The sequence below is a fragment of the Zonotrichia leucophrys genome, chromosome 3 (genome assembly GCF_028769735.1).
Source record: "Zonotrichia leucophrys gambelii isolate GWCS_2022_RI chromosome 3, RI_Zleu_2.0, whole genome shotgun sequence".
Classification (NCBI taxonomy): Eukaryota; Metazoa; Chordata; class Aves; order Passeriformes; family Passerellidae; genus Zonotrichia; species Zonotrichia leucophrys.
In genome coordinates, this window is record NC_088172.1 from 33,981,912 (window position 1) to 33,995,984 (window position 14,073).

General features: G+C 37.4%; 1 protein-coding gene across 1 annotated transcript in view; it reads right to left on the reverse strand.

Moving 5' to 3' along the window:
* APOB (apolipoprotein B) overlaps positions 1-14,073 on the reverse strand; it is a 35,358-nt gene that overhangs the window by 2,165 nt on the left and 19,120 nt on the right. Inside the window, 7 exon segments of the mRNA XM_064707173.1 lie at positions 704-887; positions 1,703-1,817; positions 2,268-9,848; positions 10,738-11,114; positions 12,765-12,910; positions 13,179-13,366; positions 13,495-13,670. Coding sequence (XP_064563243.1) covers positions 704-887; positions 1,703-1,817; positions 2,268-9,848; positions 10,738-11,114; positions 12,765-12,910; positions 13,179-13,366; positions 13,495-13,670 — 8,767 coding nt within the window.

Sequence of the window (14,073 nt, forward strand, 5' to 3'; positions counted from 1 at the left end):
AAGTGAATTCAAAAAGGATCTTTTTCATATGAAAATATTAGAGGATTTAATTTTGTAATCATTTAAATAAATGAGACAATTTAGACAGTTATTCAGAGAAGTTAATAAATCCTCAAATGAGAATATATTTACCTGTATAGTTTTTCCATTTTTATAATAAATAGCAAATTATGAGTTGCTTCTGATCCCTAAATTAGTATATAATTTTGGAACCTAATATTTTAGTTTGGAAATTATTGTAGTATGCCAATAATAAAAACATATATTGTAACAGATTAAAAATTAATATTAACAGATTAAAAAAGATACTTCACAGATGGTCTGACCTCTTCTAGTCGCCTTATTCTTATAATGGTCACTTATGTAGTAATTCCAAGTAGCCTGATGGCTATCTATTAAACCTGATGGGTAGCTTATCTAGAACTGACTTTGTACATTCTTCACTTTCAGTGGATGTGCCTTCTTAACCACAGAGATGGAAAAAAATAACTCTGTGAAGGGCTTGAAAACACCTCTTTACACAGATACTATTTTTAGTACTGGAAAGTCCAGTGTAGGAAATAAAACTATTAATTACTGATACTATAGTTTTTATTTGGTGGTTAATTTCTATCTCAACATAAACACACACAAAACTTAAAAGGGAACTTTTCCTCTGACCACATCAAACATTTTTGGTTTTTATTGCTCATATCAAGCTTACCTGAGTTTGGTAGTACACTCTGGCAACTAAAGTTTCATTGTCCCTTTCCATTACATAAGCAAGGGTCCCAGCTGAGGGTGAGGATATTGAGCCTGATGATTTCCATTCATTCTCTTGGTAACGCACATGAACATCTGTGAAAGCTGGGCTGATGATGTCTAGTGATAAAGAGTCCTCCGTGCCTCTGCAACCACAGTAAATACACAGCTATGAAGTAATTCAGAAAGCACAACCCCAATGATGTATGTCTGAACATAGTACCACTTATAATTTCATATAAATATATATATATATAAATATTAGTAAAAAATGCTTTTGTGATGAAAATAAAATATCAGGTTTATTATCCACATTTCTTAAAATTTAGCCTGACATATTCAAAACTTCCTGTCACTCCAATTTTCATGTTTCAGATAAAGCTATATTGAGCTCTGTTGTGAATTTTCATTAAATTAGGGCAGGTAAACAAAGCCTGTAGCTGTACCATTGTCAGCTTTCTACAGATTTCTACAAACTGACGACAATTTTTCCACCAACACGAGTATGGACACTACTGTTTATCTGCATTTGTACTTGCCTTCACTGATTCCGTCCCTTGGATGTATCAGCACAACGCTTGCAGATTGAAACAGGCAGAAAGAGAGACAAGTCTAATTCCTGGTGTGGGCACTTGTGAAAAAAAATTACTCTGTACTGGCTTGTGGTGGCAGAGGGATCCACTGGGAAGAAACCCAGCTATGTTGATGGTTAGATCTAGAACTTCTCTGATTATAAAATACTGTGTTTATGTCTCAGTGGTTTTCTGACCACTGAGGTGGTGAGAAAAGCTGTTCTAGAAACCCTGAGAGGGAACAGCTTTCAAGTTACTTTGAGAAGGAAAAGGACACAGCCCATAATGGCAAGGACTGCAAAGCACCCTGGGGTATTAGAGATCAAAGCAACGACATATCATTTGCAATTACGTGCATTATAAATTACATTATTAGAGCAAATCTTTACCGAAATCCTGAAATAGTTAGATTTTCCTGGTAGTTTGCACTCAGGTCACGATGTGAAAAGCTGCCAGTTGTCTTCATGACAAACACACCTTCTTTATATTCATAGTTTGAAACAACTGTGAAAAAGATTTCAAATGTGTATATTACCAACAAAAAATAAAAAAGACATATCCAGTTGTATGTTAGATGGCCAGTTTTGGGGTATTTCACTGATATGTCAAATTATGCTTCAAGAAACTGAATGCCCACAATGTCCCAAATAAAAAGACATGAAAACATTTTCTTAACTGGAGCATTTTAAAATTCACATTATATCTCAACATAGATATGACTGACACACACGATATATCTATATAGTCATTAGCCTTCAGGGTGGCTGACTGAGACTCTGATACTAATTTATGAAAAAATACCACTCCTGATAAAAGAAATGTCTTCTAAAATCAATGCTAAACAGACAGAAACACCTTCATATGCAACACTCTGGGGAAAAAAGATCTGGAAAATCCTAGAATACAGTAATTTTTTCCCTCAAAATCATGGCATATAGAATTTTAATGTCTTACCATTCAGGTCATATTCCAGGAATTGCAATGTTGAGCTGCAGGTAGAGTCAATGGAATGCTCAAAAGAATCCTTCTTATTTGTCAAGTCTGTTCTCCAGGTGACGTTGTACAAAGGGGAAACAACTTTGAAAGATCCAGTCAAGGCACCAAATGATGGGATGTAAATTCCAGCAGGCAAGGATATTTTCAGAGGGGGGATCTCAATTTTCTGTTCAGGAATGGTAATTGTAGGCATTTCAAAATCTGCAATTTTATTAGCTACTTCATCTAGATCTACAGAGAAACTGCCAAATGAAACACTCTTTGGTAAAGTGAATTGAGACATGGTTATTTGGTATTCAGGTATTGTCACCTCAAAAAAAGGCATTTTATATTCTTCTAATGTAATATAATTTGCTCCTACATCCACTTTGGGGAATCTCAGCTTTGGCAGTGTGGGTAAATGGACATCAAATGGCATTGTGCTTAGTGTCTGTGGAATTTTTATGTTGCGCAAGTCAACAGTGTATGCTGGGACCTGGAGAGTGGTGAAAGGAAGGCTGAACTCTGGAGTGCTGAGGACAGGGCTTGGAGCCTTTAGGTGCAACCCAGGAATAGTGACAGTGAAGCCATCGGTCAGCTTATTCACAGGTATGGGGAAAAAGTAACCATCCTCACTCTTGGTGTACACGAGGGATGCTGAGCCATTCAAGTACTGTTTCCTGTCAGCACTGGTAGTGACGTCCAGCTTCAAAATATCCCATAAGCTCTTCTCAGAAATGGGACACTTGATGACTTTGAGAAAGTCCATGTATCCTTCCAAAGAACCAGAAATATCAAATTTTGCTTTTGAGTTTTCATTTGATAACTGCATATCATGACTGAGAGATAGTGAGTGAATTTGGCCTTCACCCTTCCAGCTAGCTTTCTGGTTTGTAGGACTGATTTTCACTACAACAGCCTCATTAACTGATGCCATGCCCAGGAAGGGATTTGGCTGAATGGCTTGAATCTGAAGATCTGCTGATACATCCCAAGGAGCCAGCTCTAGGGTTGCTTTGCATCTCTGAGTCCCCGTTGTTGTGAAACGAGATGTGCATCGTGCATAATTCTTCCCATTGTGCTCCCAGACTGCATAAATACGACGGGTAGATGCTTCAACTGCAAGTAATTCTTTGATTTCAATCATCCAGAGTCCATCTGCTTTAGAGTGGGCCTCGAATCTGAGGGATGACCGAGCTCCATTAGCATTTAAATAGCCATTTACCTCATGGTCTAAACTCCCAGAAAATGCATTTCCAGTGTAAAATACTCCGTCAATACCCCCAGTTGTAGAAGATTCTACTGATATGTAATATGTCAGGCTCTCTAAAGCAAATTTGTGAGCAATTTCTCCCTTAGCACTGGTACCATATTTGAGAGTATTAAAATCATACATTAATTTTATCACTGAGGAAAGAGTAGGTTTAGATTTCGTATTTCCAGAAAGTTCTTGGCTGAAATTCATTTTTAAAAGTGGTGTGTCAACTTCTATATTTGTTGCCACGGTAGCTTCCATCATCCTCTTTAAGAGAGTGATAGTGCTATCATGGTTTCCTCCTAGGTATTTGTTATTACTCAGGGACAATGCTGTGGCCAGCTTCAACCCCCTTTTTCTTGTCAAACTTGTTGAACCATCCAGCTTAAATTGCAGAGCCTCAATGACAGAAGAGGATGAGACACCGAGATGTCCAACAATATCTGACTGATTGAACAGTCCAGCATTTGCAGTTAGAGTGATTACACTGGATTTAAATGAGAAGTCATAAGTAATGTTGCCCATGGCAGGAACTAAGATGTTGTTTGCTGAGTTGTTGATTCTGAATCTAGGAAGCTTTAGAGTGCGTAGATCCTGGGGGATATGAAGGACTGGAAGCTCAAAAGAAGGTACAACTAGTGTGTAAGATGGAACTGAAAAGCCAATTATTGGGACTGTGAATCCTCTTGTGCTTATTTCTTTTGGAAGCGTGAAACCAAAGGCTGGCATCTCAGCAGTGAAAGGAGAAACTTCAATATTCACAACTGGAATGGTGTATCCTGGAATTGTGAGGGTCCGTGGTATTTTGTTCAGTGATGTTTGTATTTTGTATTTGTCCAGTTTTGTTTTGGCGTCATTATATGACTTTGTAAGAAAATCTAAAGCTGCATTTCTCCCTTTCTCAAAATGCTTGTTGAATAAAAGGATGTTCTTATTAAGTACTTCATGCACTTTTGCTAAAGGAAGTGGGATTGCATGCATGTCTTTGTTTTTCTCATACTGAGCATTCAAATTTAATTCAAAGGATTGTCTTGTTGTCTTCAGTAATTCCTTCAGGCCTAGCTGTTCCCACAGTGAATAATCTTTCAGCTGAGGAGTTTTGATTCCAGTGTAGGGAATCTGCATCTGAGGAATGCTTAGAGGAACGTTTAGGAAGTCCAGGTTGGCATCTCCATTCATTTCAATATGAGCTTCAATTCTGTCATCATTGTTGCCAGCAGACATATTATGGGAATATCTGTACTGATTGAATCTGCCAGTAGCTTGCCAGTTGACCTGCTGAACAGAAGAACTGAGAGCAAACCCATAGTTATTCAGGAAGTCAATTTTGCCAGTTAGTTTCATCGGGAAGCTGATTTTCACGTTTCCATCATTGTTTGTAGAAAGATGAATTTTGAAAGGGTTTGCCAAGAAGGAAAGCTCATTATTTATAGTTCCGGTAATCCGTCCATGGAGCCGAGCATTGTGAGAGCCTGTTAATTCTACTTTCATTCCTAGAAGCTCTCCTGTGCCTTGCACATTCAGAAGGCTACGTCCCACACGCTGCGACTCCATTTCAGACTGAATCTGAAACACTACAAACATCAAGGAATGACATTCATATCTCATAGCTTGGTTGACTTTCAGGTACTTATCATTTATTCTGTTGTTGGCAGAAAATGTAATACTGGGGCCCTCAATCTTGAAAGTGGCTAGTGAATCATGAGTGCCTTCATCGGAGAAATTAGGTGAAGCCCATTTCCAGTTTCCTTTACCAGCAGTGGCAAATGATATACGTCCGGCTTCTACCTCTGTTGTCATGTTATTGATCAGATCAGCCTGGCTAGAGAAATCAGCTTGTGGAATATTCAGTCTGTGAGAATATGCCATTCCACTCTGCATCCAAATTTTTCTTTGCAGCTTGACCATTAAGTTATTCTGTAGCTCTACTGAATTTTTCTTTGTATTTAGGTTTGCTCTAGTTTCAGCTTCACCTACTACTGAGGTCCCTAAAAATACCACTTCATTGGTGTGATCAACTTTAAGGAACCTATGGTTGACTTTCATGGCATTTTTAAGGTTCAGCTGTTTCATGTCAGGGGCCAGCAGACGTGAATCTGCAGTAATGCTAAAAACTAGGAAGTCTAATTTGGAAGTTGTTTGAGCTGAAATGGAGGTAACAAATTCTGGACTGTTTGCAGATGTTGTGGTATTACGAAGCTCAGCTTGTGTAGACAGCGTGAAAAATGGAGAGGTGACTCTGAAAGCACCAGACAACTTGCCAAATGTAGGGACAGTCACAGTATGTGGGATATGTGGGAGCTGGAACTCTGGTATCTTCATGTTAGGAATCTGGAGCTCATTTAGATTTAGCTTTGGAATCAATAATTCTGGTATTTGAAACTGAGGCATTTGTATTTCTGGGAAAGAAATATCAGAAAAAGGCATATCTTTCATCTTCAGATCTTTCAAATAGACATCGATAGATGGGAACTGAAATTCTGCAGACATGAATTTGTCTATTGTTCTCACAATCAGAAGCTTAACTTCAATCAGGTCAATTGTGAAGGAAGGAACTTGAAAGGTATTTAGAATTTTAAATTCTGGGGTAGTAAATTTCATTGGGATTTTCATGTCCTTTAGTCTCTTAATATTGATCTCATAGGAGGGGATACGGAGATCAGTCAGTGGGACAATGAATTCTGGTGTTCGAAATGTTGCTTCCCGAAGACTTCGGAGACTAACCTCAAAGGCAGGTATAGTGACTATAACTGCCCTGATTTCAGGGACTTTAAATCCAGTTTCAACAAACTGTTTTACATTTTCAGCCCAATTTTTTAGATCATACTCTTCAGCCAAAGCAGTGATTTTTTTGGAAGCTGTGTTCCATTGGTCAGAGATGTATATAACAACAGAATTGTAGAATTGGCTTATCTTCTGAAGACACCACTGGAGTTCCTGAGAAATATCCATTTCAGAAATCCTCTCTTGCAGGTCTTCCAGATGTTCATTTACCTTGGCTTTAAGATTAGCAAATGTTGTTGAGTCTATGAGCTCCCTGAGCCAGTTAATTACTGCAGCAAGCTTCGTGTCCTTTAGCTGTTCCATGTATTTTGAAATCACAGCTCTGAAATCTCTTATATACTGTTTCAGGGCTTCTGCTTTCTGTGGAAGTTCTAGATTTCTGAGTTCCTCATTTATTTTCTGAGTCACTTCTCGAATTCTTTTATTTGTGTCGTCTACAAATTGGTCATAATCAAAAGCCTTGAGCTTTTTAATAACCATGTCAAGGAACTTGTTGACTTGCTTTATCATCTTTTCATAATCAAAGGTTTGCACTTTCTTGACAGCATCATCAACAAAAGCAACAACTTTATCAAAGTATGACTTCACATCAGCATTTTGCAGGTAGATGGTCAGTTTCTGGACAGTTTCTTTTATCCTGTACGTTTTAAGCAGTTCTATCATTCTGTCAATTAAAAAATATATCTGCTTATCAATTTCATATTTTATAATCAATTTGTGCATACGACCACGGAAAGCGCTGATCTTCTCAGATAATTCATATTCCTCTATCCAATTTAGAATAAAGTCTTTGATTTGTTCAAGAATTTCATTAATTTTTTCGATTGGCAATGATCGCTTAAATTTTTCTAAACATTCTTTAGCATCAAACGCTTTAATCTGTCGTTTCAAATTTTCCGCAACGCTTCTGAGATCAATATTCTGAATCTGAATCTTGAGTGATTCTAGTTTTTCTTGTATTTTAGCTGTAATTCCGTACTCATCATCAAGATTTTTAATCCAAGCCAAAGTGCTGCTTCCGATTTTGTTAAGATCATATTGTTGGAAAAAAACCCGCAATTTTTCAATGATGTTGATTATAATTGTTCTTACCTGATATTTGTTTTCTAGAGCTGTCATTGTTTCAACTATTTGATCAAGAAGCTGTGCAATAAGTGCTTTAATGTCATACTGCTCATAATAGTCTTTGATGTATTGCTCAACTTTTATCAGATAGATCTGCAGCTGCGACAGTATTTCTTGAAGATTGTCCATGGCTTTTTCCAGCATAATTTGGAGATCATCAGATGTTATTCTGTAGTCCTTTGTGAAAGCAACAAAATTGTTTTTCATGCTGCTAACTTTGCCTTTGATATCTAATTTGTCCATGTAATCGTTAATGTCCTGTGGCAGTTTGCTCAAAGTTGCCTTGTATCTTTTCATGTGTTGTTCTATATCTACGCTCTTCAGATAACGTTGTATGGGCTCCAGTGTGGATAGAATGGCGCCTCTGAGTTTTTCAAAGTAAACTGGCAAATTTTCCAAGAAGGGTAGGCTGATAACATGCATATCTTTATTTTTGTCATACTTCACAAAGCCAGAGATGCTGAATTCTTGAGGCTCCGATACGCTGTTCCTGAGACCCAATAGATCAATTAAATTAACTTCTTCAGATGTTAATGGCAGCATGACTGGTCTATCCATTACAGAGAGATCTGCTAAAGCTCTTCCATTAAGTTCCACACCAATCTTTTCTGCATTATTGTAAGTGCTGAAATCTTGTGAATATACGTTATTGTTTAGCTGACTTTTCAGTTTCCAAGAACTTGACTGCTCCGATGGAGTAAAAAGCATCTGAACTTTGTTGTCAAGCAGGGTAGTGTACCTTCCTCTAGACTTCAGGCTATGGCTGGTGGAGCCTCTGTAATCATGGGAGAAAGTGAAAGCAAGAGGCTCTGCTTTAAACAGCAATTTGCTGTACAAATCTCCTGTGTGTTCACCCACAGCAACCAGCTTTCCATTAGCATTGGTGTGTACGTCAGCCGTGATGACAAATGGGGCCATAGTGGAACGCAGAACATTGCTGAAACGGAGAGGTTTGGAATCACAGTTTGTGTTCATGGTAACTGAGGAAGAAAGTCCTGCCACATCCAGATGAACTCTGTGACTCACTGCTGCACCTTGAACGTTTGCCACGGTGTCTGTTTTCAAGTCTGCAGTTAGACCAGCACATGAAAGGGTGTAGGTGTGCCTTATTTCATCTGCTCCATGGGCTCCTCTGACATTGCCACCCAAGTTCATATTCAGAGGCTCGAGAAGGAGTTCTGCTTTGTTGGAAACTTCCGTTTTAGTGTATTTAAGATTATTGCTCAGTTTAGCTGTTAGTGAGCTAGGCTCCAGTTGAAGGTCAAAAACATGTTTGTGAAACTTGTCAAAGCCGAAGCTGTTGTCCAATTTTGAAACAAATGCTAAGGATAAGCCTGGAATATTCAAATCATTTGTGTACTCCAACTTAATCTCTTTGAATGATCCCTGCAAATTATTTGAAAACTTGAGTCCTTCTCTATTAACTCTGAAATTTAAAACATGTTTGTTGTCCATACCCAGAACCGTACTCTGATATTCACTTCCCAGCATTATTTCTGTTAGGCTCACTCTTCCACCTACATTGAATTTTGCATTGTTTTTCCCATAGCGCCCGGAAGAGGACAGTGACATGGAGCCTCCAGCAGTGTCGAGCTTGGCATTCATTTCACTCTGAATTGCCAAGGGACTAAACTGCATATTGGTGGTTGCACTGCTGGCTAGACCATACCGATTGACATTGAGTGATGACTTATGTGCAGCTCGATTCTTCTGATCAGTCAGGGAGATATCAGTGTTGAGAACAAGGTCCTGGGAATTGAGAGAACCTGCAAACACGGCAAAATACTGGATTTGCTTGTAAGCGGCTTGGTATTCGGATCGAAGTGCTGCCATCTTCTTTGACAAAATTATTTCAAGCTTATTGACACCTGCAGTATGTTGATACCTCCCGTTGGTTTCAGATGACATTTTCAGCTGGCTGTTTTCAAACTTCAGTGTAGCTGTGTTCTTTAATAGCTCATTTTGTACATCAGAAACTGAAGTAATGGAAAATGAACCATCACTGTATCTGCCAGATATCTGATTGGTAGCCTGAAGGTAAGAAGACTCCAACTTCAGATTTGATTTTCCTTCTAAAACCCGCCTCTTTTCATTGTATGTGGTAGACAGAGTGTAAATGCTTTTTGCATACACTGAAGCCACTTCCAGCTGCCCTTCCATATTGACATTATTGGTATTCATGTTATTGATCTTTTCAGAAACAATGTCACTGGAAAATGAAAGCTGAGGACCCAGAGTACTTGTTGCTGTAAGTGATAAGGTGTAGTTTGAAACTGGAACAGGTTCATAATTCTTTCTGCCAGACAGCTTAAAAACTGATGTTAAGACTCTGTGCTTCAGGTGATTTTCGTATGCACAGATGAATCCGTTTCTGTTATATGATGCTTCTCCAGAACCTTTAATAGGAAAAAAGAGACAAAAGGTAAGTGTGTCTATACCTTTTCATCTTTGAGAACTTGTCTGATGCCACTGAACTTCTATACTACTGCTTGAATTGCAATTTCTGTGATGATATTTTGTTTTAAAGGCCTAAGTGCTTTGGTAAATACTGAATATTTCAGTAAAAATGGCTACTATTTTGTTTTTTGAAGCTAAAGTTTTGAACTAAAAGTAAATTAAGTTTCTACACTACACTACTAAATATAGTAATGTGAGATAGCATAAAATTATGTCATTATTTAAATTAAGAAGATGGACTCAAGAATAGCCCATATCTAACATTCCTAGATTTTAGTGTTTTGTTTATCGTGCCTCAGTTAGGGTGAGGAGCTTAGAAGAAAATGAAGTCAGGTTGTCCTTTTGCTGTTTAAGAACCCAAACTGCAATTTTAGGGGAACCAACTTAAAAATAACATATTATGACAATATATGGACACAAGAAAAGATAAGACAATTTTATATACATATATACACATATTAATAGACTGAGAAATAAATTGTGGGCATACCTACACATACATTTGCACACCTGATTTTGAAAACAGTTGATTTACCAGCTGCACAAGTGTTTGTAGAATCATGCCTTCAGTTTTGAAGGATATTTTCTTCAGTAAGGAACATGCAGGAAAACATGGACTGTAAAAGTCTTAACTGAATTAAACTGACTTCTTCACTTTCAGTGCCTGAATAAACAGACACACCCAATATCTTTAAAATCAAAGGGAAAGTGATTCAAGATCATGCAACACCTGTCTTTAAATAGGAATGAAGGTACTGTACCTGATATAAGGGATACAAAATAATTAAAGCAGGTTTGCAAGCACTGATGTCTAGCAAACATCCTTACCTTTCACACTGTAGGAAAGCAGCTCCAAAACTGAATCAGCATTTGTGTTATAGGTAGCTTTTACACTGGTTGCTCTCTCTGTGGTGCTGTTAGTCACGGTGTACGCGGCTGTCCAGTTGTAATAGTTGCTGTACACATTAGCAGACACCTCCAACTTGCCCAGCAAAGGCACACGGAAAGGATAGGATTTTGGAACAGTAAATGTTGGGATTCTGTATTCCTGAGATGGCAAACTTATTCCCATGGACTCCACTACCAGAGGAGGTGTTTTAACAGTCTTCGGCATCCATATCTCATCAGATGATTTTCCCGCAAATGGCAGTGGAATATCAATTACAAAACTGTTTTTATTGAAGTTGTATCTGATCCGGCCATCACTGGAAAATAAAGATAGAAAGATAGGCTGTTAGAAACTAAGTTCATAAAACATATACAGGAGTTTTCATGATTTCCTCCTCTGCCCAAGATACTGAGCTTCCTTACATGCTTATATCAATGTCCTGATTTTAGTTTTAGAGAGAAATGTAACAATCAAACTTCAATGTCAACATTTTCAAGCACTCCTTCATCAGTATTTATCAAAAGTATTTTTGATACCAGGGAGTTTTTTCAATGTTTTTTCCTCTTATTTCATAAACAAAGGGACATGCAGGTAAAATTTTAAAAAATCCTCCAAAATTACTGGCACACTTGTGGGATGCTGAGTACCAGAAAAAGGCAATTATGTTTTTATAAAAAGTGATGTATTCTTAGAGAAATGCATGAAATCATATTAGTGTTAAGAATTTATCTTTCCCATTATAACAATTTCAAAAGTTTCATCTAAATATTCAGCATTTTTTAAAATTCTGAATAAAAGGGAATAAAATCTAAGCATGCGACCAGGAACTAGGACTGAAAAATGGATCATTGGCTGAAAAAGTGTAATTAGGAAAAGGCAAAACAGAAAGAAACTTGGCCTTAATTTCTGAATGAACAATAGGCTGGCAAAGATACTTTTCTTGTTTTCGTAACTGGTCTTTCATATTGCAAAATCTTGAATTTTTACACTTAGAGCTACATCCTAAGATGAAAATTAAGCAAATGCCTTTGAAATTCTGTTCCTTTACAAAAGGAAATTTGGTCCTTTAAAAAGCTACATAAAAGAGCAGTAAAATACCCCATTATTACCATTATTATTTGCACAGATGATAACAACCTAGGAGAAAAAACCAAGTTTTTCCTTGCTTATACTAGCTCAGGAGCACAATGGTAGCAATAGAGATGTGTAGCACTAACACACCATACCATATTAGCACAATAAAAGAGAATACATGGGAAAACAGATGCAAGACATACAAAATTGAAGACCCTTCTCCACTTGTTTTTCGAATCCAATCTTACACTAGCCTCTGTTGCCCTTTGCATTTATTTCAGCATTTCATTTCTATGAAATTTAACAGAAGGGTAATGACATTCATACAAGTCCTGTGAAATTCTTGTGAGTAGAAGGGATGGGACCAAACTAGTGCACGCGTCCAGTCCATATGAGTACACCTTCCCTCTGAGCATGTCAGGCATGGGAGGAGGTCAGGTTGCTCTGTTGGTGGAGGTTAACCATTATGTGTAGGGGAATGGGAAGAACTGTCCAACAGGACTGCACAGGAAAATGTAGAGCTATGAGGGTGATGGCCAAAGTGTCAGCAAGGATGTAGGACACAAATCTATGAGAGACATGGCTTCGGTAGTTCTGTGGCTTAAAGACTGTTGAATGCTGTATTTTTATTCGGTATGCCTTACAATACAATACTTTGGGATCTATTCACATGCGACATGAAGTCGAATCTGTATTAAATATGTACATCAATTCCTCCATATAATTTCATTTCTCTGACTGTAAAGTTCTTTGTTATCATTCCAAATCTAATGCTAATGTTTACAGCAATTCCATGCTGTTTTATAAAACCAAAGCAAAAAAAGTAACACTAAAGTGTGAACAAATATCTATTTTCAGTTTCCTGTTTCACTATCCTAATTTTATTCCCTACCTTTTCAGGAAAAGTTCTTCAGGAATGGTGAAAACAGGCAGGTTAAGTTTCTGAATGTTCAGTTCCTGCAGTGCACTTAGTTTGTCTTGCAGAGTCTGGGCATAAGGGATATCTTTTGATGCCTTTTGCAGCCAGGTGTTGGTTGCCTGCAATGAGGAGAAAAGTTTTGTAAAGTAAATAAAAAGTTTTAGGACTTCTCTGTGAAGGTATTTGAAAGTTATTTGAACTACCCAAATACTGGGGTCTAGGTATCTGCAAAAAATAAAGTGACTCATTCTTATCAAAGCTGGAAATACAAAGCTTATTCAATTTGATGAGTGATTTTACAATTAGTTCTTATTTTGGCTTTCATGGGGGAGGCAAAAATTCCTCAGGGCTATGTACTGGATATCTACTGCAGGTTGAAAACCATACCACTATAAATTGTGACACGATATGTCGCATTGTCATATCTGTGTGAGCCACTTTCTGATCCAGAAGTTCGTTGGTATGCTTCTCCAGAGTTTTTGGGTAGTCTGAAAAGTCAGCTGGGAAGGCAGAAGACAGTTTTTTCACAGCAGCACTAGCACTTGAATTCCACTCTAGCTCAACTTTCTCAGCATCTAAAATTCAAATTTAAAAAAAAAAAGGTAAAATTAGTAATATTCTTATTTTGAGAAATACTATGAACTAATAAAAAAAGATGCTTAAATGTACAGGTTGTGTATGTGGATCATGTTTTTGCTCCTACCATATCTGAGAACAACTCTTTTTGAAATTGAGTTTCCACGAATTGTTGCAGCTGAGCTGATCTGAAGATATGCTTTGTTTGGTGAATAATTAACCAATGCTTCACTTTCAAGTTCAGTTTCCAGGCGAGGAAAAGCAATGATGCCTCTTAATGTTGCCTCTTCCACTCCAGCATATCTGTGAAAGAAAAAATGCATGTGAATAAAATATTTAATTATATTTTTTCAGGAGCAATTTCAGCATTTAAATCTATAGCAAAGGTATAATAGGTGTTATAAAAAAATTAGATCGAATCAAACTTGTAAACACTGTTCTAATTCAATGAGTATTTTCAGCTTATGCTAGTTACTTTGGAAAACTTGTAGTAGACTATTATAATGCCACTGCTCAGATACACACAGTAATGAGTCTGTGTTAATTTTAAAGGAGTGAAAAGGATGGAAATATGTACCTGTCCTGGTAAAGTTGCAACTGAACCAAATTCTAAATGCCTTACTCAAGCTAATTCTCTACTCAGGATACAGACTGTGGCCATGAATCACATAGAAACAAAACACTTGGCAAAATATATTATGCCAGT